Source organism: Talpa europaea, assembly GCF_964194135.1.
Source record: "Talpa europaea genome assembly, chromosome: 12".
Taxonomy (NCBI): domain Eukaryota; kingdom Metazoa; phylum Chordata; class Mammalia; order Eulipotyphla; family Talpidae; genus Talpa; species Talpa europaea.
This window is the reverse complement of record NC_140079.1, coordinates 35,581,152-35,607,277: the sequence shown is the minus strand read 5'-3', so window position 1 is coordinate 35,607,277 and position 26,126 is coordinate 35,581,152. Positions and strand designations below refer to the sequence as shown.

At 39.6% G+C, this 26,126-nt stretch overlaps 1 protein-coding gene across 1 annotated transcript in view; it reads right to left on the bottom strand.

Moving 5' to 3' along the window:
* Positions 1–25,645, bottom strand: part of LOC311181478 (caspase-4-like) — a gene marked incomplete at both ends in the record, with an annotated part of 37,724 nt that extends 12,079 nt beyond the window's left edge. Inside the window, 7 exons of the mRNA XM_084249946.1 lie at positions 625–859; positions 21,446–21,619; positions 21,731–21,784; positions 22,281–22,381; positions 23,688–23,744; positions 24,581–24,842; positions 25,574–25,645. Coding sequence (XP_084106072.1) covers positions 625–859; positions 21,446–21,619; positions 21,731–21,784; positions 22,281–22,381; positions 23,688–23,744; positions 24,581–24,842; positions 25,574–25,645 — 955 coding nt within the window. The remainder of the gene's footprint in view (positions 1–624; positions 860–21,445; positions 21,620–21,730; positions 21,785–22,280; positions 22,382–23,687; positions 23,745–24,580; positions 24,843–25,573) is intronic.
* Positions 25,646–26,126: the final 481 nt, after the last annotated feature.

Below are 26,126 nucleotides of genomic sequence, written 5' to 3'. Positions count from 1 at the left end.
CAATATTTATAGTAGAAAGCAATGCCATGATGATTTGATTTGGTTTGCCGAGGTAGTCTTTACATACAATAATATTCACCCTTTTTAGTTGTACATTTAACTAAATTTGATAAACCTCCAAATATAGAAAATCTCTCCCATCCACCACTTCTAGCAGTCATTAGCCTACTTTTGTCCTATCCATTTTCTTTTTATCTAAATCCACATAAATGGAGACTTTGGGGTTTGGCTTCTTTCACTTAGTTATGCATTAAAGTTTGATCCCTCACAATGATGTGAAATACTTCTCATGTCAGCTATAAAATTGTTATTAGCAAATATTGACATTAAAGCTATTTAATGCCATAATTTTAATTATTCTATGAAAATATAATTTAGAACTAACATGAACATCATCATGTTATCCTATACTGAGAGGATCTGAAATTTATATTTAAGCTATCCCCATTTTATCTATTGTCTCCCTTTAAAGATTCTTTCCAAAGAAATCTATTGGGTATAATTGAACTGAGGTGATGCACAGGGTCTTTTTCACTATAAATACTGTGTATTTCACATATACACAGTACACCCCTCAGCCTGCACAACACACCTCCCTGACCTCTGGACTCCCTTAGAACTCACCGCCTCTGCAGGCCTGGATGATGATGACCTTGGGTTTATCCTTTAGATAGAGGCAGTTGCGGGTATTGAAAATCTGGAAGATGGTGTCATAAGGTAAGACATCTGGCTTTTCATCACTGTGCATAGTTCCACAAATTTTATCCAGGATTCCATGAGACATAAACACCAAGAATGTGCTATCTGAAGTTATGTGCTCGCGGCAGGCCGCAAATCTTCTTAGCACTAAGGCCATGCCCTAAAAGAGAGTAAACCTTTTAGCATCAGACTATAACTCCTACCATTTCTGCAGTCATGCTTTGAACATAAGAAATAATAAATGTAATGTGCATGGCACTTTACAGCATGTGGTATATAAAGGTACTTGGAATTGAAATTTTGTTACTTTGTTGTTGTCTGATAATGTGAAAATATCTCATACATAACAATATCTTTTTAACCACTTGTAAATGTATAATTCAGTGTCATTAAATGTATTCTCAGTGTTGTATAATTTCTCATATTTACTAGGAATTTGTAACTCTAATATAGCTGTAATATTACAAGGCATTTGGTTACCTATATTGTTCTCAAATATTTTCTGATTTATATATGACCAATTTAGAAATAAACAACTTGGTAAAATCTCTAGATTCTCCTAATTAGTGCAAAATTATTACCTGCTATTTGTTTTCTGAAAGAAAGAACAAAAGTACTCTTTAAACAGATTCAGTTCCTATTAGTATTTTTTTCTTGGCCCACTAACTTCTGCGCCCTGGTCCCCAATCTATGAGGGATTACCACAGTTCTACTCTGTGCACTATCCTGGAATACTTCCTTTTGGGTAGAATATGTTTTTCATATTCTAAATTTGGTAGAATGTTTTGCAGCAAAGCTGTAGAGAGAGGTGTGTTCAGAAAAGTCTGGGTACCAGTCAGGGGTCTCACAAAGTGTCAGAATCTGAATATACTTGATGAAACCAAATATTTCCCATCCAAAAAACCCTCTGTGGAGTTATTGGTCTCTTCCTAGATAAAGATTTGCATTACCATCTTGTTACAGAAAAAAATAATGCAAGCAATCACTGATCCCCACTGCTGAGTGTCAGGGAAAAGTGGCACCACCCCTAGCTCTTCCCTGATCTTGTAACTTGGTGCTGCAAGTCTCCCTAGGTTGTTACCATGATTGTTCTTTCCCCATCTGTAAGCAGATGAAGCCAAATTGTGAAAACAGATCTTGGAGAGACCCAGTGAGGCTAGCAGGTGCCAGATAAGCAAATGGGAAAACCTCAGATTTGGCCAGGAATCTCTACATTGGCTGCCCAAGGCTGTAAGTAGTAACGGTCTTAGCGGTGCTTGATTTGATTGGGTAGGAAGTAGTGTGCCAAAGCTATTGTTTTCTGACAGTGAGAAGCCATTCTTAACTCAAACCAACATTCAAAAGAACTTATGGCAGGCAGATTTTGTTGGCATTATAGACACACATCTAAAAAAAAGCTGTTGATTGAGGTACTTATGGGAATGAAGTTTAAATATATTTGTAACTTTTTACCCTCTCATTAGTTTTTATTTTTATTTTTATTATTATTTTTAAAAGAATTATTTCCTTATGCATACAAGAATTGGGGTACAGGCCAGAGGTGCAGGGGGTGAGAGGATTTACCAGAGACAGAGTGGTGAACAGAACAGGCAGCCTGAGGAAATATACTGCTGAGGGGAGCAGTTGGCAAGACAGGAGAGGTCTGCTGTGCTATGTGGGTAGCTCCCTGGCCAGCTTGTATCGAACTCATGCTGCAGAGGCTGCAGATAGCTTCACAGTGCTGTGCTTAACCCCTTATGCCACCAGGGAGGCCCTCATTGCTTTTTATTGATTAAAAGTGTGGTTGGACTTTACTATGATTCTTTCAGGAGAAAAGTAACTCTTGTATTTATATTGAAGTGTTTTTCTAGCTACACATTCTTTAGTGCAAAGATTTATCAAATGTCCATTACTTTGAAGAAATATGAAGTTTTGTAGAAACTGTGAAATGTCAGAGAAAAGTAAGTTATTACTTGAAAACAAAAAATAAACACTATGATGGCATAGTGGTTTATAGAGAAAATAAATAGATTGGGCCTCCCTGGTGATGCAGGTGATTGAGAGCCACACTGTGAAGCTGTCCACAACCTCTGCAGTGCGGGTTTGATCCTGGCCAGCCTGGGAGAAACCCACATGGCTCAGAAGACCTCTCCCGTCTGGCCCACTGCTCCCCCCAGCAGTGTATTTAGTCAGTCTGCCAGTTCTGTTCCCCACTCTGTCTCTGGTGAATCCCCTCACCCCCCACACATCTGGCCTGTACCCCAGGTCTTGTATGCATAAATAAATCTTCTTTAAAAAAGAAAATAAATAAATGAACTATACAAACAAAATTCAACTTTTGGATTATAAGACCTACTAGTGATTATCAGAAGAAAAGTGGGAAGGGGATGGGTATCAAGAAAAAGGGGTCAATGGCATGGTGAAAATCAATTTGAGGGGGTGATGTCACCAACATACCAGTGAAGGGATGCTAAAGCTAACAGTCAGTTCTCCAGGAAAAAAAAAAAAAGAAAAAAAAACAATAAGGGGAGAAATTGCAATAAGATCCTGGCAGGACCCAGATGTTTTAGACAAAGTTGGTGACCCAGAAGAAGCAGGGAGAGGGCAAGAGCCACAGGGTAAGGGAGGAAAAGGAGATATCAATCAGGACCTTTTCTCCCCTCCCCCATTCACAAACCCAAACACTTTGTCCAGGAAAAGAAAAGGAGATAAAGTTTGGCAGCAAAGCAAAAACACTGAGCTATCTAAGAATCTCAGAAGGTGAAACAAACAAAAGTCAGTAGGAGCACATGTGGAGGGGAATGGGGCTACCACTAGTCCCAAGCCTGTGATTTAGAACTGAACTGAGCCCCACCTGGCAGGGCTGAGATGGGAACTGCAGGTACTGAGAGTGTGCAACTCCAAAGGGAAGCTAGGGACTCCACCACTCCCCTCTGAAATGGAGAGAGGGTGTGCCCCATGAACAAAGAAGTCTGGCAGGACCATGCAAGCAGAGGGCAGTGGGGCTCTGGTGGGTCCCAAGCCAGTGATTTGGAGCTGAATTGAGCCCCCAAACACCCGGCCAAGCTGGGGCGGATTGCACCTGCACTCCGAGAATGCAGCCCCTACATCACTGTGGGAAGCTAGGGCTCCTACCAACCCCCCCAAAATGGAGTAAATACAGAGCGAGGAGACCATAAGAGACAGCACCCATCAACATATCTACAATACCACTACCCTTGTGGAGTTTTGGTGCAATAGTGCTGGATACAGTCTGACTACCAATTATTGACATCCCATAAGGATCACCCTGAATAGATGCCCACCAGTACCAGTGGCACAGTGTTCCAATGCTTAGAACACATTAGAAAAAAGACAAAATGGAGAAGAAAAAATATAAACAAACAAGCAAGCCCTTAGGGGACAGACACACAACAAAAAGAAAACCAACCACCAGAACACAAAAACAATGATCCAGAAGAACTTCTCAGCTGACTTCTCAGAGAATTTAAAATTGCATGATTAAAAAACTAAAAGAAGATGAAAAGGAAAAGAATGATAAGAGAAAAATAATTAATCATCAGATGAATGTAATTGAGTCCCTAAAGAAGGAAGTAAAAGAAACACAGAAGAATCAAAGATTAATGGAGGAGCTAAAGAAGTCTGGGAAAAATAATGAAAACAGAATAGTTGAAATGGAAGAACAAATCTGTATTCTCAAAGACACAGTAGTAAAAATAACCAAAACAGAAAAGGAAAGAGAAGTACAAAGAAAAAAGAATGAAGAAAGACTTCAGGAACTATCTGACTCCATGAGGAAAGGAAATAAGAGTTACAGGAATCCCAGAAGGAGAGGAGAAAGACATAGGAACAGAGAAAATATTCAAGGAGATAATCAAAGAGAACTTACAAGGAGATGAAAACAGACATACAAGAAGCGAGAACATCAAACTTCCATGATGAAAGGGAAAATACAGCAAGACACATAACAGTAAAGCTCCCAAGGATCCAAGACAAGGAAAAAATAGTGAAGCTGACAAGAGAGAAGAAACAGATAACATACAAAGGAAAACCAATCAGGCTGACATCAGACTTCCCCCAAGAAACACTACGGGCAAGGAGAGAGTGGAGGGACATAGTCAATAAACTCCAATATAATAAATGCCAACCAAGAATCCTTTATCCTGCAAAGCTTTCCTTCCTCTATGAAGAAAGAACAAGGGCCTTTTCAGACAAACAGAAACTCCAGAATTTCATTACAACTAAACCCCTACTCCAAAAAAATTATAAGAAATCCTAAACCAAAACCAACAGAGGAATGAATAATAAGAACAAAACAAGGAATAAAATCACAAAAAGACAAACAAAATGGCAAATACAGATGCCAATGTGTCAATAGTAACTCTGAATGCAAATGGACTAAACTCATCAATAAGACAGAATCGCAGGCTAGATAAAAAAAGAGAACCCAACCTTTTGCTGTCTTCATGAAACATATTTAACTACAAAAGATAAAATTAGACTAAAAGTAAAAGGATGGAAAACAATCCTAAAGCAAATGGACCAAAAAAGATGACAGGAACAGCTGTACTTATATCAGATAAAATCGACTACAAACTAAAAAAGGTAAAAAGAGACACAGATGGTCACTACATTATGATTAAGGAGACAATACACCAAGAAGATATAACATTCATCAACATATACTCATCAAATGAAGGAACACCAAAATATATCAGACAATTATTATTATCTCTGAAAATAGACATTAGAGAAAATATGTATGTAATAGGAGACTTCAATACATCACTCTCAACAATAGATAGATCAACGAGACAAAAAATAAGCAAGGGCACTAAAGCTCATAACAAGGACCTAGACCTCATGGGATTAACAGACATCTATAGAACACTGCACCCAAAAAAATCTGAATACACATTTTTCTCAATTGCACATGGATATTCTCCAGGATTGACCATATACTGGGCCAGAAGACAAACATCAACAGGCACACTAAGATCAGAATCATACCAACTATCTTCTCTGACCATGAAGGATCAGACTAGAAATAAACCATGAAAAGAAGGCAACAAATCCCCCAACCTCATGGAGATTGAAACTCACACTACTGGAAGACCATTGGATCAATGAGCAAATCAAAGAAGAAATTAAAAAAAAATGCCTTGAGATGAATGATAATGAGGACACAATTCTCCAGAACATATGGGACACAGCAAAAACATTTATAAGAGAAAAATATATAGCAATACAGGTTCACATCAAAAGAACAAATTAATCTCCATCTTAAAGAACTGGAAAAAGAACAACAACAACAACAACAAAAAATACCCAAAAGCAAGTTGAATGAAGAAAGAAAATAGTAAAAATCAAAGCAGAAATCAATGAAATTGAAGTTAAGAAAAGAATCCAGAAGATCAATGAAAATGAAAGTTGATTCTTTGAAAAAATAAACAAATAGACATACCCGTAGCCAGGCTCACAAAGAGAAAATGGAAGAAAGCACAAATAAATAGGATCATAAATGAAAGAGGAGACAACAAAACAGACACAGCAGAAATCAAAAGAATAATCAGAGACTATGAAAACAAGTTATATGCAAACAAGTTCAGCAATCTAGAAGAGTTGGACAAATTCCTACAACTTTATAATCATCCAAAGTGAGATAAAGAAAAAATAGAGCAATTATAGACTAAACCTAAACAGACCAATTACAAGCAGTGAAAGTGAAACAGATATCAAAACTCTCCTCAAAAACAAAGCCCAGGACCAAATGGATTTACAGATGAATTCTACCAAACGTTCATAAATGAACTAGTGCCTATCCTACACAAACTCTTTCAAAAAATTGATAAGGAAGGGATAATACCACACATGTTTTATGAGGCCAATACTACACTAATACTAAAATTGAACAAGGACATCACATAAAAAGAAAACTACAGGCCAATCTCTCTAATGAATACTGATGCAAAAATCCTCAATAAAATCTTAGCCAACAGAATCCAACAACGCATCAATAAGATAATTCACCAAAACCAAGTAGGATTTATTCCAGGGACACAAGGATGGTTCAATATCTGAAAATCAATCAATGTAATCAATCAATGTGTATAATCCAACACATCAACAAAAAGAAAAATAAAAACCATATAATCATATTAATTGATGCTGAGAAAGCATTTGACAAAGTTCAACATCGATGTATGATAAAGGCCCTCAAAATTCTCTGGATAGAAGGAACATACCTCAAGGCCATATATGGGCCATCATATGGCCTCAAGGCCATCATAAAGGCCATATATGACAAGACCATAGTAAATATCATTCTCAGTGGTGAAAAGCTTTGAAAGCCTTTCCCTTAAGATCTGGAACAAGACAAGGATGTCCACTCTCACCACTGCTTTTTAATACAATACTGAAAGTCCTAGCCAGAGCAATAAGACAAGAGAAAAACATACAAGGAATCCAAAAAGGGAAAGAAGAATTAAAATTATAATTATTTGCAGATGACATGATAATATAAATAGAGAAACCCAAAACCTCCACAGAAAAGCTAATCAAAATAATCAACCAGTTAGTAAAGAAGCAGGATACAAAATCAGCATGCAGAAATCAGTAGTTTTCCTATATACAAACAATAAATATGAAGGAAAAAAATCAAGAAAAACCATCCCTTTTATTATTGAAATAAAAAAATCAAATAAATGGGAATAAACCTAACAAAAGAGGTAAAGGACCTATAAAAACTATAAAACTATAAAGAAATAAAACTATACAATATTGTTAAAAGAAATAAAAGAAGGCACAAAGAAATAGAAAGATATCCCCTGCTCATGGATTGTAAGAATTAACATTATCAAAATGGTTATCCTACTAAGGGCTATTTACAGAATCAATGCTATTCCAATTAAAATTTCAATGATATTCTTCAAAGAAATAGAACAAATATTTTTAAAGATATATTTATTTATTTATACAAGCACTGGATACAGTCAGAAGTGCAGGAGGGTGAGAGAATTCACCAGAGCCAGAGCAGGGAACATAACAGGCAGACTGACAAAATACACTGTTGAGGGGAGCAGCGGGCAAGGCAAGAGAGGTCTGTCAGGCCATGTGGAAACCTTGCCGGCAGCCAGGGATCGAACTGGTGCTGCAGAGGTGCTACTGGGCAGCTACCTGAGCTGCCTGGTGCTGCCGGGCAGTTTTGCAGCCCAGTGCTCAACCCACTAGGGGAGGCCCGAAATAGAACAAATATTGATGAAATTCACATGGAGCCAAAAATATCCTCTAATAGCCAAAGCTCTCCTGACTGAAAAGGAAGGTAATGGAGGTATCACACTCCAAGACTTCAAACTATACTACAAAGCCATAATAATCAAAAATCTATTGTTCTGGAACAAGAACAGATACACAGACCAATGGAATTGAATAGAAAGTCATGAAATAAACCCACATATTTATGGGCAACTAATCTTTGACAAAGGAGCAAAGGATATGCAATGGAACAAAGAAAGCTTGTTCAATAAATAGTGCTGGAAAAAACTGGGCTTCTACATGCAAAAAAATGAGCTAGACTACTACCTCACACCACACACAAAGACCAACTCAAAATGGATTAAAAAACTAGACATAAGACCTGAAACCATAAAATATGTAGAAGAAAAAATAGGTGAAACACTACAAGACATATACCTCAGTAATATCTTTAAAAACACATCACCCAGTGCAAAGATAGTAAAGGAAAGAATAAACAGCTGGGATTACATCAAATCAAAAAGCTTCTGTACAACAAAAGAGACATTAACCAAAACAAAGAGACACCCCACTGACTGGGAGAAAATTTTTGCACACAATGCTAGTGATAAGGGACTTATCACAAAGATTACAAAAAGCTGACAAACTCAACAAAAACAAAGTAAACAACCCAGTCATAAAATGGGAAGAAGAGCTAAAAAAACACTTTTCCAAAGAGGAAATACAAATGGCCAACAGGCATATGAAAATATGTTCAACATCATTCACAATCTGGGAAATGCAAATCAAAACCACAATGAGATGCCATCTTACACTACTGAGAATGGCACATATCACAAAAAAAAAAAAAAAAAAAAACTAGCAACAACAGATGTTGGTGAGGATGTGGGGAAAAAGAACTCTCCTACACTGCTGGTGGGAATGAGAATTTGTCCAACCACTTTGGAAAGCTGTGTGAAGTTTCTTCAAACTACTGAAAATGGAGCTTCCATATGATCAAGCAATTCCACTCTTAGATATCTACCCAAAGGACTCAAAAATATTAATTCAAAAGGACACCTGCACCCCTATGTTTATTGCAGCACTATTTATAATAAGTAAGCTATGGAAACAACCCAAATGCCCAAAAACAGATGTGGTATATATACACAATGGAATATTACCCAGCCATCAAAACAGCTAAACTCATGCCATTCACAGCAACATGGATGGAACTGGAAGGGATCATCCTCAATGAAATAAGCCAGAATGAAAAAGAAAATAGTGGATGGCTTCACTTATAGGAGGGATGTAGAGTATCCAAATAAGGGATCAGGGAAAAAAGTAATTATAACAAAGTAAAAATGAAAATCAACAGGCAACTGTAAACCAGAGACATTCTGCGGGGTGGGGGGGGGAAACGAGTAGGATCAAAGCAGGGGTGGGAAGAGCCCAAGAGACTATGGTGATGGTACATGGGTGAATGGGTGATGGGAATTTCACAGGACTGTAACTGAGATGAGAAAGTGTACATTGTGCAAAAATGAAGAATGATGTAAAAAATATATAAAATATTTTTTTTAAATTAAAAAAAAATTGGACGTTCAGCACTGAACTTAATGCAATGTATACATATTGACTCTATTTATTTATTTACTTAGATATTGATATTATTTATTTATTTTCAAGATTTTATTTTTACATAGAAGAACTAGGGTATAGGGCAGAGGTGCAGAGAGTGACAGGATACACCAAAGACAGAGTGGGGAGCAGAATAGGCAGACTGACTGAAATAAACTGTTGAGAGGAGCAGCGGGCAAGACAGGGCAGGTCTGCTGTGCCATGTGGGTAGCTCCCTGGCCCAGGATTGAACTCATGCTGCAGTGGCTGCTGATATATTCATAGTGCTGAGACCTAACACTTGTGCCACCAGAGAGAACCTATATATATTGATTTTAATGATGCACATTTAAACTTTTATGAATGTAGGTATATACGCATGTATGTTAGAATGCAGTGTTACCTAAGAAAGAAAACAAATACAATTATCAGGAGACTGACCCATTGCAGTTCTGGTAGCATTACTGGTATGTCCCAACTGTGCCTATGACACGGCCTTGACTGTGGTGTCAGCTGCTGCAACACGAAGGTCCTCCATCAAGATTACTTTCTCCCAGTTTTTTTGTCCAGCCTCTTAATTAGTCCTGTGAGCACCCTTGCCATTTCTATAAATTCTCCACCTAGGTTAAAAAAATGTCTAGGATTTGTGTATCTATATTCACAATGAATATTTTCTGTTCTTATTGTGACTTTATCTAAGTTTACAATCATAGCCTCAATATAAGTTAACAAGTACTCCCACTTTCTCAATATTTTAAAGGATAGGTGGAATTGATGAAGGAAGACATTGGTATAGGACTTTTCTTTGTTGTGAGATTTTTATTACCAATTCAATTTCCTTACTAATGTAGGTTTAGTATATATATATATATATATATATATATATATATATATTATTTTAATTTTATTTTTTTATTCCCCATACAATTGCAACCTCCTCAATCTGACCCCAAGCCCTCCCCTCCCGCCACCCACCCACCAAAAAGTATCTCTGGTTCATAGTTTTTTGTTGATTTTGATTTTGACTTTTTTATAGTTATACATTTTCCTGGTCCCTTATTTAAGTTCTCTAGATTCCTGCTATGAGTGAGACCATCCTGTATTTTTTTTTCTTTCTGGCTTATTTCACTGAGCATGATCCCTTCCAGTGCCATCCATGTTACCGCAAATTGCATGTGTTTATCTTTTTTGAATGCTGAGTAATATTCCATGGCATATATGTACCACATCTTCTTGATCCAGTCATTTATTTTTGGGCATTTGGGCTGTTTTCAAACCTTAGCTATTGTAAATAGTGCTGCTATAAACATAGGGGTGCAGGTGTTCTTTGGAATTGATGTTTCTGTGTCCTTTGGGTAAATACCTAGGAGTGGAATTGCTGGATCATATGGAAGCTCTATGTTTAGTAGGTGCAGAAATCTCCACACAGCTCTCCATAGTGGTTGGACCAGTTTGCACTCCCATCAACAGTGCAGAAGAGTTCCTTTTTCTCCACACCCTCGCCAACATTTGTTGTTGCTAGTTTTTTTAATATGTGCCATTCTCACTGGTGTAAGATGGTATCTCATGGTAGTTTTGATTTGCATTTCCCTGATTGCAAGTGATGTTGAACATTTTTTCATATGCCTGTTGGCCATTTGCATTTCCTCTTCAGAGAAGTTTCTTTTTAGCTTTTCTGCCCATTTTTTGACTGGATTATTTTCTTTGTTGTTGTTGAGTCTCATCAGCTCTTTGCAGATTTTTGAGATCAGTCCTTTATCGTTAGTGTTGTGTGCAAAAATGTTCTCCCACTTGGTGGGGTTTCTCTTTGTTTTTGTTATTGTCTCTTTTGCTGTGCAGAAGCTCTTTAATTTGATGTAGTCCCAGCTGTTTATCTTTGCCTTCACTATCACTGCTTTGGGTGATGTGTCTGTAAAGATGTCTTTGATGTGCAAATCACATAGTGTTTCGCCTATATTTCCTTCTATGTATTTTATGGTTTCAGGTCTTATGTCTAGTTCTTTAATTCATTTTGAGTTGATTTTTGTGTATGGTGTGAGGTAGTGGTCAAGCTTCATTCTTTTGCATGTAGCAACCCAGTTTTTCCAGCACCATTTATTGAACAAACTTTCTTTGCTCCAATGCATAGTCTTTGCTCCTTTGTCAAATATTAGTTGACCATAAATCGTGGGTTTATTTCTGGATTTTCTATTCGATTCCATTGGTCTGTATGTCTGTTCTTGTTCCAATACCATGCAGTTTTGATGATTGTGGCTTTGTAGTAGAGTTTGAAGTCTGGGAGTGTGATGCCTCCATTCCCTTCTTTTTGTTTTTCAGGAGGGCTTTTGCTATTTGGGGTTTTTTGTGGTTCCATATGAATTTCATCAGTAATTGTTCTATTTCTTTGAAGAATGACATTGAAATTTTGATTGGAATAGCATTGACTCTGTAGATTGCTTTTGGTAGGATGGCCATATTAATAATGTTTATTCTCCCAATCCATGAGCAGAAATGGATGTTTTTCCATTTCTTTGTGTCTTCTTCTATTTCTTTTAACAGTGTTTTATAGTTTTCTTTGTATAGGTCCTTTACCTCTTTTGTTATATTTATTCCCAAATATTTGATTTATTTTGTTTCAATCATAAAAGGGATAGTTTTTTTGATTTCTTCTTCTTCAGATTTATAGTTTGTGTAGAGGAAGGCTACTGACTTCTGCATGTTGATTTTGTATCCTGCCACTTTACTGAACTGATTGATGGGTTGAATTATTTTTTCTGTGGAGTTTTTGGGGTTCTCTATGTATATTATCATGTCATCTGCAAATAGTGATAGTTTGACTTCTTCTTTTCCTATTTGGATTCCTTGGATGTCTTTCTCTTGTCTTATTGCTCTGGCTAGGACTTCCAGTATTATATTGAAAAGCAGTGGTGAGAGTGGACATCCTTGTCTTGTTCCACATCTTAATGGAATTGCTTTCAGCTTTTCACCATTGAGAATGATATTGGCTGTTGGCTTGTCGTATATGGCCTTTATGATGTTGAGGTATGTTCTTTGTATCCCAGGATTTTCAAGGGCTTTTATCATGAATGGGTGTTGCACTTTGTCTAAAGTTTCTCAGCATCTATTGATATTATCATATGGTTTTTATATTTCATTTTGTTGATGTGTTGGATAACGTTGATTGATTTTCGGATGTTAAACCATCCTTGTGTCCCTGGAATGAATCCTACTTGGTCGTGGTGAATTATATTTGGATACATTGTTGGATTCTGATAGCTAAAATTTTATTGAGGATTTTTGCATCAGTGTTCATTAGGGAGATTGGCCTGTAGTTTTCCTTTTTTGTGTTGTCCTTGTTTGGTTTTGGTATTAGTGTAATGTTGGCTTCATAGAACGTGTTTGGTATTGCCCTTCCTTCTCATTTTTTTGGAAGAGTTTGTGAAGGATAGGCACTAATTCGTCTCTGAATGTTTGGTAGAATTCATTTGTAAATCCATTAGGTCCTGGGCTATTGTTTTTGGGGAGGTTTTTGATTACCATTTCAATTTCGCTGCTTATAATTGGTCTGTTTAGGTGTTCTATTTCTTCTTTATTTAGCTTTGGGTGATTGTAGAGTTGTAGGACTTTGTCCATCTTCTCTAGATTGTTGAACTTGTTTCCATATAACTGTTCATAGTAGTTACTGATTATTCTTTTGATTTCTGCTGTGTACGTTGTGATTTCTCCTCTTTCATTGATGATCCTGTGTATTTGTGCTTTCTCCCTTTTTTCCTTTGTGAGCCTGGCTAGGGGTTTGTCTATTTTATTGATTTTTTTCAAAGAACCAGCTCTTGGTTTCATTAATCTTTTGGATTATTTTTTTTAATTTCAATTTCATTTATTTCTGCTTTGGTTTTTATTATTTCTTTTCTTCTATTGGTTTTGGGTTTTTTTGTTGTTCTTTTTCTAGATCTTTGAGCTTCGAGATCAGGTTGTTTCTTTGAGTTCTTTCTTGTTTCTTGATGTGAGCTTCTATTGCTATATATTTTCCTCTTATTACTGCTTTTGCTGCATCCCATACATTTAGGATATTGGTGTCCTCCTTGTTCAATTCAAAGAATTTTTTCATTTCTTCTTTGATCTCCTCATTAGTCCAGTGGTCTTCCAGTAGTGTGGTTTTTAATCTCCATGAGGTAGGAAAGTTCCTTGCCTTCTTTTTATGGTTTATTTCTAGTTTGATGCCTTCATGATCAGAAAAGATGGTTTGTATGATTTCAATCTTGGTGTATCTGTTGATATTTGTCTTGTGCCCCAGTATGTGATCGATCCCGGAGAATGATCCATGTGCGCTTGAGAAAAATGTGTACTCCATTTTTTTGGGGTTTAGTGCTCTATAGATGTCTGTTAAGCCCAAATGCTCTAGGTCCTTATTTAGAGCTTTAGTTTCTTTACTTATTTTTTGTCTTATTGATCTATCCATTGTTGAATATGGTGTGTTGAAGTCTCCCACTACGTATGTGTTTTCTCTGATGTCTGTTTTCAGAGAGGACAACAGTTGTCTGATATATTTTGGTGCTCCTTCATTTGGTGAATATATGTTAATGAGTGTTATTTCTTCTTGAAGTATTCTCCCCTTGATCATAATGTAGTGACCATTGGGGTCTCTTTTTATTTTTTTGAGTTTGAAGTCTGTTTTATCTGATATAAGTATAGCTGTTCCTGCTTTCTTTTTTGGTCCATTTGCTTGTAGGATTGCTTTCCATCCTTTAACTTTGAGTCTATTTTTAACTTTTGTAGCTAAATGTATTTCCTGGAGACAGCAAAAGGTTGGGTTTTGTTTCTTAATCCAGGCTGCAACTCTATGTCTTTTTATTGAAGAGTTTAGTCCATTTACATTTAGAGTTAATATTGATATGTTAGCATCTGTATTTGCCATTGTGTTTGTCTTTCCTTTGATTTTATTTATTTATTCTTTTAATAACTTTTTTTTTGGCCTTCTTTCATTGTTATTTGTCCCTCTGAGGTTCTGGCTTTAGGATTCCTTGTAGTATTTTTTGGAGTGGGGGTTTAGTCGTAATGAAATTCTGGAGTTTCTGTTTGTCTGGGAAGGTCCTTATTCTTTCTTCATAGAGGAAGGAGAGCTTTGCGGGATAGAGTATTCTTGGTTGGCATCTGTTTTCTTGGAGTCTGTTGACTATGTCCCTCCACTCTCTCCTTGCCCGTAGTGTTTCTTCGGCGAAGTCTGATGTCAGCCTGATTGGTTTTCCTTTGAATGTTATCTGTTTCTTCCCTCTTGTCAGCTTCATTATTTTTTCCTTGTCCTGGATTCTTGGGAGCTTTACTATTATGTGTCTTGCTGTATTTTCCCTTTCGTCATGGAAGTTTGGTGTTCTTCTTGCTTCTTGTATATCAATTTTCAGCTCCTTCTTCACATTTGGGAAATTCTCTTCAATTATCTCCTGGAATATTTTCTCTGTTCCTATATCTCTCTCCTCTCCTTCTGGAATTCCTATAACTCTTATATTTCCTTTCCTCATGGAGTCAGATAGTTCCCAAAGTCTCTCTTCGTTCTTTTTCCTTCGTACTTCTCTTTCCTTTTCTGTTTTGGTTCTTTTTATTTCTGTGTCTTCAAGAGTACTTATTCGTTCTTCCATTTCATCTATTCTGCTTTCATTGCTTTTCCCAGAGTTCTTTAGTTCCTCCATTAATTCTTTGATCTCCTGCGTTTCTTTTACTTCCCTCTTTAGGGACTCAATTTCATTCTTCTGACCATTGTTTTCCCTCTTTAGGGACTCAATTTCCTTCTTCTGATCATTGTTTTCCTTTATGAGTTCTGTCATTTTTTTAATCATGGCCATTTTAAATTCTCTTTCTGGAAGGCTCAGAAGTTCTTCCAAGTTACTGTCGTTGCAATCTGGGGGGTGGTTTTCTTTTTGTGGTATGCTTTTTACCTGAGGAGTTGTTAGGTTGCGTGTGGTTCTTCTACTCCCTACTGTCTGTTTTCTAATTTGTCATATGCATTGGGACACTGTGTTGCTGGGACTGGCCAGCATCTTGGGTGAGCTTCTCTGCTCCCCTCTGGCTCCTCCAGGAGCCATCTGTCAGTTTCAAGCAGTCTTTACTGAAGAAAGGTCCCTGTTCTAAAATGCCGATGTGGGGACACACACCCCTGTGTGCTTGGTCTGCCCCGGCGGTGGGTTCCGGCTCCCCCTCTGGGTTCGGACTGCAGGCCAGAAGGGGCCTGGCATGGGCGAGCTTCCCCGCTCACCTCTGGCTCCTGAGGGAGCCTTCTACATTCATTCTTTCCTGAAGAAATATCCCTGTTCTAAAATGGTGATGCGGGATGCACTCCCTGCGCGTCCGGTCTCAGGCACACTCTTCTGCGTGCCCGGTCTGCCCCGGCTGTGGGTGCCCGCTCCCCCTGTGGGCTCAGACTGCTGGTCTGAACGGGCCTGGGGTGGGCTAACTTCCCAGCTGGCCATGGGTTCCTCCAGGAGCCTTCTGCAGTTTTCAAGAAAGGTCCCTGTTCTATGGGGCGTTAGTGACTTTTTTTCTGGTCGCTAGGTGGCACCAGAGATCTCTCCTAGTCCGTGGGGGGGCTGTTTTTCTTCACCCTGTGGGACAAGGAACAGAGTGGGAATGGTAGGGAAAACCTCAACGGCTTTGGGGTGCTGTGTCTGCCTTGTGCCCCACCGACGTGGAGGACCCACGCTTTGAATTTCGTGCCCCGGGTCTCAGTTCCAAAGCCCTCAGATCCAGGACGCGAGCTGTAGCCCAGTTCAGAGGCTGCAGGAATGGCGCCTTTTGCACCCCGCTCCCGTGCCTGGACGCCTGGTTCCTGATTACTCAGGGAGGGACTTTCACCCCAGTGAGGGCCTCCACGCGTCTCCCCACAAACCTAGGTCGCAGGCGCGGGGACCTGGGCTCCTGTGATCTGCGTTTGCTTTTCAAGGCGCTGCTTTTCTGCACAAGCTTACCGGCCGGCCTGGGGCTGTGTGCACGTCTCCAGAGTCTCTTTGTTCTCTAATGGCGCCCGGAGCCGTTCGCTCACCTCCGGGGAGAATCCTGCAGGGTTCTCCACAGCTCCAGTTCACGGGGTGTGGTGGCTGAAATAGTTCCTTTCCACTCACAGTCCCGCCTGATGCATAGTTCGTTCTTGTTGGTCGTTTTAGTTTGTTGTTATCCTCCTCTCTGTTGGTCGGAGAGTGCTGACTTTGTGGGTGGGGTAGGGGAGCATGGTTCTGCGCTTTCCTCCCTTCTAGTCCTCTTTTATGGCAACTTTCTTCTTCAGGTAGTTTGCTGGAGTCGTCCGTTTATCTTCCTTGTCCCAGTTCTCACTGGGACCTGCCGCTTTTCCTCCCTATTAACTTTTTTTAATGGGAGATCTTACTCGCAGCCTCTCCTCGCCGCCATGTTGCTCCGCCCTCTAGTCTATATATTTTTAACTTCATCACATAGTCATATTATGTTTCTAAGAATGTTTATAAGGATCCATCCATTTCATCTAAGTTATCCAATTTGTTGGCATGTAGTTGTTTAAAGTATTCTATTACAATCATTTTTTTAAATCTATGTAAGGACTTAAAATGACTCCACATGCATTTCTGGTGTTGGTTGTTAGTATATTCTGTTTTTCTTTGTTGTGTTGTTTAAGTAAAGATGTGTCATATTTGTTGATCTTTTCAAAGAACTAAGTTTGGTTTCCTTGATTTTCTCTCTTCTATCCTACTGACTTATCACCAGAATTTCTTGATGGTTCTTTTTTCATTCTCTCTCTCACTCTGTGGCTGTCCTCATGTTGCTCATCTATCTTATTCTTGTGTTTGCCCATGTCTTCCTTTAGTTTCTGAGCATCTTTAAGACTTTTGTCTAAGGTTGTCCCTCTGGATTTCCTCAGGGATGGTTTCTTTCATTTATTTTATTCCTCTGAATGGTTCATACTGTTTCTTCTGTGCTTTATGAAATTTTTGTAAAAAACTGGATATTTGAGTTTGATCTTAGATTCTCTCTTTACCCCAAGGATTGTGGTTATTGTTTTAGTGCATCTCTGTGCCAGAGCTCAGCCTGCAGTGAAAGTTTAAGGTAATCTCAGGCACTATTTGAGCTTGAGCATAAATTGTGGCTTCTTGAATGTCCTGTATTTGAAGTCGTTCTGAATGATAACACACACACACACACACACACACACTCCAGCAACACAGATGCAGGTCCTTTGTGTATCTTGGAAGCTACTTCAGTAGGTGGGGACTGAAACATGGCATGCAGCTCCTATGCCCACAGCAATCCAGCAGGGCTCCCCAGCCAGAACAAGGCACCCTGACATTGGGAGTACAAGTTGCTTATTGCCCACTTTGCATCCTTAAGTGGCACCATAAGTGCAGACTGCTGCTCCCACAGCTGCCTGCCATGGAATGAGGGTGGGGATTGGGTAGCCAGCACAACATGCAGATTGAAATTAACTGAAATTAACTACAATTTACCAGCCAGCTCTTCTCTGGGAGTATTCAAATAATACTGGGAGTATTCAAATAAACCCCCGAGTTCTAAAATAGTCACTTCAGACTTTTTCTAGTCAGACAGTTGTTCTCCAGGTGGAGAGAGAGATGGAGTCCTAGTGTTCTCTACTCCTTCTTCACTGACTTCACTCTGTGGTGCTGGCTATTTTTCACTAGGGATCCCCAGACACATGCTCTGCTCTTCTGTGGTTCTATGAATCAGACTCATTGGGCACTTTGGTCAACAAGCTTCAAATTGTGTTTGGTCAAGAGGAAGCACTAGCAGGAGATCAAAGGGATCAGAGAGCAGTGGAAGGATGGATTTAGGATACTCTACTCCTTCACCCTCTCATACCCCAGTGTTGCCACAGTTCTGTCAGTGGCTGTGTTCCCTGTTACTACAGTGCACTCTGGGTGATCCTCTACCCCAGCCCTCACCATATCACCACATTTTGGAACAGTGTGTGGGGAGAGGTGTGTGTGCGTGTATGTGTATGTGTTTGTGTGTGTGTGTGTGTTTTCCTAAGTAAAACAAAGGCAGCAGTTTCCACTTCAAAAATAACTGTGTGGTTGGGGCAAGATGTAAACAGAGTGGAGACCCTGGGCTCAGGTATGCTAGTACCCACAGCTAGATTGTAGCAATGTAAAGCCAGTACCTTCTAAAAGAAAAACAAATTATAGCACTCACTGAAGGTAACATGAGAAGTGGGGGCTTAACAGTAATGAAAAGGGCTAAGCAGGTAGCTCCTCCTGATAGGTGAGGTGAGCCCCACCAGCCCAGTGGGCCCTGTAAGCTGCAGAGTGGAGCTTGCAAGGCCCTTACACAGTAACCCTCAGCAGATCTCAGCGAGGCCCAGGACTGAGTTGGAAGCAGACCTGCCATAGTACTCTCCTGCTGACCTGGCCACAGACCTGTGGGAACACCAGGGCTAGTCCTGGAGGCAGCTGCACAAGCAGTAGCCCTTGGCAAACTTCAGCAAGCTCCTCCAGGGAAGGTCCAGGAAGAAGCTCCACTGGCAGAAGGCCACCCACAGAACTCAGTGAACCCCAGGAAGGTTGTGGAAGGAGTCTGTGACCCTGAAAGCTCCAGTAGAACTCAGTGAGCTCCAGGATGGGAACATGAGGCAGACCTAACCCATTAGGCCCCAACAGATCCCTAAATCTTTGGGGCAGATTCCAGCAGTAACCCAGACCCAGTAGATCCTGGTATGGGGAGCAGACATGACAGGCCCTGGCGTAGTCAACTGCAAAGCCTGGTCAGCACAGGCTGCAACTCTTAAAGCCCAGCGAGCCAGAGGGAAACTATTTGGACAGACAATCTCTCATATAGGAGTGGGACTGATTATCCTTTGGCCAGCATGTTCACAGACACCCAGGAACTCTTACATGTAAAATTTAACTAGCAGTTCACTTAGCAGTCACAGCACGTATGATCACATCCACCAAATCAAACCAATAAGATGACGTATATTTAATTTAGATCCTTACTCTCAAGTGAGAAAGCAGTTACTGGATCACCCAGAAGCTTCTAGAAATTTAGAGTCTCGTTTCCTACTTCCTAAATCAGAACTTTCACTTTTAACAAGATCCCCAGGTGAGGCAAGTGCCCCTAAAGTTAGAGAAGCTCTGCAGAAGCCCAGAATGTACATCTCTGTCATCCTTAAAAGCTACACAAATGGAACTATATCAAACTAAGCAGCTTCTGTGCAGTGAAAGAAACAATCATTGAAACACAGAAATACCCTACTGAATAGGAGGAAATATTTGCACATCATACAATAAGGGGTTAATATCCAAGATCTACAAAGAACTCACAGCTCAACAGAAAGAAAACAACCCAGTCAAAAAATGGGCAGAAGAGCCAAGTACCAGTTTTCCAAAGAAGATATAGAGAGGGTCAATAGGTACATGAAAAAATGTTCAACGTCACTTATTATCAGAGAAATGCAAATCAAAATGATGATGAGATGCCACCTAACACCTGCGAAAATGGCCCATATCAAAAACCCAGCAACAACAAGTATTGCCAGGGTGTGGAGAAAAAGGAACACTCATACACTGTTGGAAGGAATGTAGATTTATCCAGCTACTGTGGAAAACAGTATGGAGATTTATCAAAATACTAAAAATAGACCACCATCTGATCCAGTAGGTCTATTCCTAGATATCTAACTGAAGAATACAAATTCGTGAATTGATATCAGTGCTGTTCATTGCAGCACTATGCTATTTACAATAGCCAAGATACGGGAACAAGTTAAATGCCCATTGACAAGATGTGGGATGTATACACAATAGAATACTGCAGTGCCTCCCTGGTGGCGTAGGTGGTTGAGTGCCGCACTGCAGAGGCTGTTTGCAGCCTCTGCAGTGCAGGTTCGATCCCAGCCAGCCGGTATGAATCCCACATGGCACAGCAGACCTCTCCTTTCTCGCCTGCTGCTCCCCTCAGCAGTGTACTTCAGTCAGTCTGCCTATTCTGTTCCCTGCTCTATCTCTGGTGGATCCTCTCACCCTCCTGCACATCTGACCTATAGGCTGGTTCTTTTATAAATAAATAAATCTTTTAAAAAAATACTACTCTGGGCCTCCTCTGGTGGTGCAGTGGTTGAGTGCTGGGCTGCGAAGCGGCCCACAGACTCTGCAGCACCGGTTCAATCCCCGGCCACTGGCAAGGGTCCCACATGGTATGACAGACCTCTCCTGGCGCACCCACTGCTCCCCTCAGCAGTGTATTTCGTTGGTCTGCCTGTTCCGCTCTGGCTCTGCTGAATTCTCTCATCCTCCCGCGCTTCTGACTGTACCCAGTGCTTGTATAAATAAATAAATAAATCTTAAAAAAATAAAAATAATAAAATAAAATGTACTACTCAGCTATTATAAAAGATAAATTCTTGCCATTTGCAGCATCATCGATGGAACCAACAGCGGATAATGCTCAGTGAAATAAGTACAAAGAAAAATACCTGATAACTTCACTTTCAAAGAGAGAAAAAAAAAAAAAATCAAAGGAACAGGCCAAACTAAACCAAAACAAAAACCTACAAATATGACTCCAGAATTGGGGCTGCTAGGCGTGACACTTGGTATGGGGTGGGAACAAAAGAAGCAGTAGGTTAAATGGCCCAGGATAAAGGACTCTGGGTGCTTTGATGGTGGTGTGGTTTGGGGACATATATTTAAGGAGGTGTGAATCTGTTCCCTTAAATCATGTACAGTGTTGTAAACAAGTGTTACCTCAACAAGGAAGGAAACGAACTCCAAGAAAAAGTAACTATCACATGTCATAATACATATGTGTGAATGCACACAAACATACATGTGTATATATGTTTGCATAACATTGCTCAAAAGGTGTATAGGTGGGTCTAGAGAAATGAAATAAATTGCTCTAATTACAAAGCTGATGAGTCATTTGACCTACGTAGGGAGGTGCAGGAGGCTGGCAGGGGCATTCTTACCCTGGCTGTGAGATTCTCTTCCACTTGGACATTGTAGCCCAGGTCTTCAAGTAGACCCTTCATCCCAGTGATGTCATGGTTGGATCCAGTGCGTCTGGGAAGATTTTTAAACTCTGTGTTACAAATGATGAGAGCCAGGCGAGTGCGGTTCCCTTTCTCTCGTATTGGATAAATCTGCAGAAGAAAGACAGCTTAGGGGCACTTTTTTTTTTTTTTTTCCCACATATTCAGTGTGGTCAGAGTTGCACTGTCAAGGATATAATAGCCATTTTCTTGTCTTCTCACTTTTGCTAGAACTGTTTCTTTACTCTCTTCTACTAATGGATTATAGGAGGACTTCTGAAAGGAAGCAGAAGGAATGGGGAATGATCTCAAATCCAGGATATGAATAATAAAGCAAACCCCCAGAGTGATGAACAAGAATGTTTTATGAACTGGATTAGAATATTTTCTCTCTTTCTTCCTTCTGTTTAGCCAAGCAATATCTAATATTCAAGATTCTATTCATATTTTAACATTAGAGACATTCTCCAGGTACTTCAATCTACATTGACTATAACTCAACCTTGATGCTCATTATAGGAGCATTGATTTTTGTAGCATCTCTTTATATATTCAGCATCTATACATAATGGGTTGCTGTATTATTTCACTTTTGCATATCCAACTTTCCTAATAGAATGGAAATATCTACCCATAATTATTTTGTAACCCTTATAATGCCTAAAGATTCATTAAATAATACATTCTCTCTTTCAGCACCTCTGGAAATTTTATATCTAGGTAACCTTTCTACTTTAATTTTACCCTCCATTCCATTCATTGATGAACTCACATTTCCAGCCTTTTTTCTGCATAGTTCCAGGAAGTCTTCATGGGGACAAAGCTTGAGCTTGCCTGTGTGTTCTGTGGCTGCTGCCCCTGTTGCAAGAGTTTCTACAAGAGTTTCAAATTATTTAACATAGAGTTGTGGTATCTGGTAATCTGCTCTCTCACTGGGCCCTAGGCCATGTATCAATCAAGAAACCATCACAGAAGACTCTCATTATTTTGGAAGATGGAAGAAAACTTTGTAAGTCGACATCTTAGCTTGGGGAGTTGTTCTTCTGTCCAATATTAACAGAGATGAATTACAGTCAGGCAAGAGAAACAGCTTCAATTTGCGGAAAGTTATCTGACTATCAGAATTACCCAAAATGTAGCAGCACATGTATGTGATTCCTTGGTGAAGAATGGGAGGAAGTGAATAAGGCTCTGCTGATGTACCTCAGCTCATAAGGACTGGCTAGTTCCTGAGAACAATTCGGAGAAGTGATTTTTATTTTATCTTTTTCAATATAAACTGATTTAAACCTCTGGTTCTTTATTTCTTGATTTTCAGGAGTCATTATAAAAGCCTACCTCCAACAGTAGAGACCTCCTCCCTTGGACCCGCTCCTGCCATCAGGAGTCTTTCTTGCAATGAACCTAAGCTTGCTAACTGTCAGTCTGGTGTGCTGGTGATTATACCTCAATTACTGGAACATAAGAACTCAGCCAATGGCAACAAGGAAAGATTCAATTTGTTGTTTTTCTTTCCCCACATAACTGTGGAGTGTCTTGGGTGACAGGGAAGCATTTGGCCTCTGTGGTGCTGGGCAGGGGAGGTGTCCTTCCTGAAGACCCAGAGTTCAGAGTGGGGTAAATCTTCTGGAGCAAGTGTGTTGGGAAATGCCAAGAGGAAAGGTTCAGGCTGAAGACTGCAGATGATCATTTCTCCCCTATCTAGTCTTCTGCTTACAAAAATTTGAGGGTTTGATCCCTCAAACTCCCAAATGAGCCTCCAGAAAAGGAACTTAAGGGAAGGGGGTCCGTTGGTTTTATTTACTATAAACCAAATGCCTATCAACAGATGAGTGGATTAAGATAATATACTTACACAATGGAATACTACTCAGTTATAAGACAAAGATAAAATCTTGCCATTTATAACAATATGGCTGAAATTGGAAGGGATGATGCTAGGTGAAGTAAGTCAGAAGGAGAAAGACAAATACAGGAGAGTAACATATATGTGAAATATGGAGAAATATAGAGAAACAAATGAAAGGATCAGATAAAACCAAAATAGTAACAAACTGTAGAAATATGACTGTAGAAATCTGACTGGGGATGGGGGCAGAGAAAAGTGAGTGGAGGACATAGTGCATTATGGTGGAGGCTATGGGGGCCTTGGTGGTAGGTGGGGTGAGGTAACACATACCTGAAGGGTGTGATCCGGTGCCTCTAAATCGTACACAGCACTGTAAACCACTGTTGCCTCAATTAAAAACAGAGTCCAATATAAAATTAAATAAAGCAAACAAAACATAAAACTACTGGAGGGGCAGCTTTTGTGTCAGGATAATGGGAGCACAAACTTAGAGAAAGTGATTATATTATGCACTATGTTTTATACCCTGTTACCCTGACCATTGCCATTAGTATTTAGTATCTTTCACGAAACAAAAACAGTTGGATTTGGCACAGTGAAGTCTGTCAGAAGCATCCCTAAGATTTCTATTTGTAAAAAAAATGTATGAAAAAATGGTGTTTTGTTTACACAGAATGCACAGTGTTGGTTCTATATTTATTAAAGCTTGCGCTACATATTTTGGGGAGTAGAAACATGTTGCCAGACAAATAGCTTAAAAATACGTCTAAATCAAGCAAATAGAAAAGGAGGGGGAGACAAATGTTGTTCCAGTTTTTCTTGTAGACCCTTCATGAACCTTAAGCACCTACTGTCAATGAGCAAAGTCAAGGTCTTTATTTATTTACCTGGAGAGGGTAGAATACAGTCTTTTAGATTATTGCTGCAGAACTAAATTATTCTCTTCTAATATAAAACTACTTTAAACAGAGAAATACATGGTCAAGACCTGAAGCAGAAAACCTGAAGAGTATGTTACTAGGATAAAGCAAAGGAGAGCAGGGAGAGAAGTTCAGCATGATGTGTGTGTGTGGTATGTTATATGCATGGGAGCTTCAGGGTGAGTAGATGTCAACAGCGAATGAATCATCTTTTATCTGCAAAGTGAGTAAGAAAGAAAACATTGGGGGTATATATTGAAAAGCAAGTGCAGACATCCCTCATGCAGAACTGAGGACTCTTACTTGAAGAAAATCCCAGCTTGTCAGCAAGGGTGGAGTCACTCTTGCAGATGCAGTCAATCAGTGTTTGGCTGGCAGGGGACCCCTTCTGAATCACAAAGTCAGCCAAGCAATGTGCCTTAGCTATAGTAGTAAGATTTCTCTTTTTCACTATTTCGATCTCCTCTGGATTCAGTATCTTCTCACTTGATATAACATCCAACAAGTCATTAAGGGTATCTTCAGATACTGACTTAACAAATATTTGCCTTTTTCCCATTAGTCTCTTATTTGTTAGAAGCAGAAAAATAGTAGAACTTTACAAACACCTTAAGTTACCATACTCTATCACCTCATTAGCCAGAACTCTCTTTTTTTCTCTATGTTTTCTCTTAATTGGTTAAGTGTCCCAAGGAGTGGATCCAACATTCCCCCCATTCTTTCTTAGCTAATGCACACCCATTCCAAGAATCCCAATCCATCTGAGTCAAAACAAAACTATACTTACACAGACTGTTCTCTGTGATGTATTCTGCTTTGGTGAATGGCAGGACCCAAGGAACCTAGCCTGAGCTATTGCTTTTGTGATTATTAGCTCTAACTTCCACAGACTTAATGGTCACATTCTTGTTATTTCAATTTCTCTTACTTAAGGACAACAGCGTGTGGTGAGTCTGTCTTACAGATTTAAACTTCAGTCATGTTTGGACATTTGACATTTAAGTAAGATCCACAAAACAACCTCAGTAAATGAGGTTACAGACCTTCCCAGCATTTACTTTTTTTCTCTGAAATGGAAGGAAAACTTAGCTGAGTAGCTGGCTTACCATTCCCCATACCTCATAGCCTGGCATCAAGGAATAAGTCTCCTTCCTTTATTCTCTAAATACTACTCACCAAACTATACAAAATTCAGTGAACAACAACACTTTGAGTCAATGTATCTCAGATCTCTCTCCTAAAAACACAACTTGATCAGACAAACAAACAAACAAACAAACAAACAAACAAACTTACCAGCCATGACCTTCGTGGCTCTCCTCTTGTGAAGCACAGGACAACTAAGTAACCAATGCTGAGAGTGTTCATGGTATTCCTCATGGGCGGGGCATGGTCACATGTCCAGACACAGCTGCTTCACTGCACCTGTGGATGCTTGTATATGCAGGTATGGATGAGTGAAGCTTTTCTTGTTTTTATTTTTTAAAGACGTATTTATTTATGCCTACAAGAACTGGAGTACAGGCCAGACATGTGGGAGATGCGAGGATTCACCAGAGAGAAAGTGGGGAACAGAAAAGGCAGATTGACCGAAATACACTGCTGAGGGGAGCAGCAGGCAAGTCAGGAGAGGTCTGCTGAGCCAAGTGGGTAACTCCGTGACCAGGGATTGAACTCGTGCTTCAGTGGCTGTGGATAGCTTCATAGTGCTGCATCTTAACCCCTTGCGCCACCTGGCAGACCCCTTTCCTTATTTTTAATGAGACCCTGATTTTACATCTCAGGATTTATTCTCACAGAATATTGTGATATTATATCTATTTATGTACATAGTGAGTACCATATATAT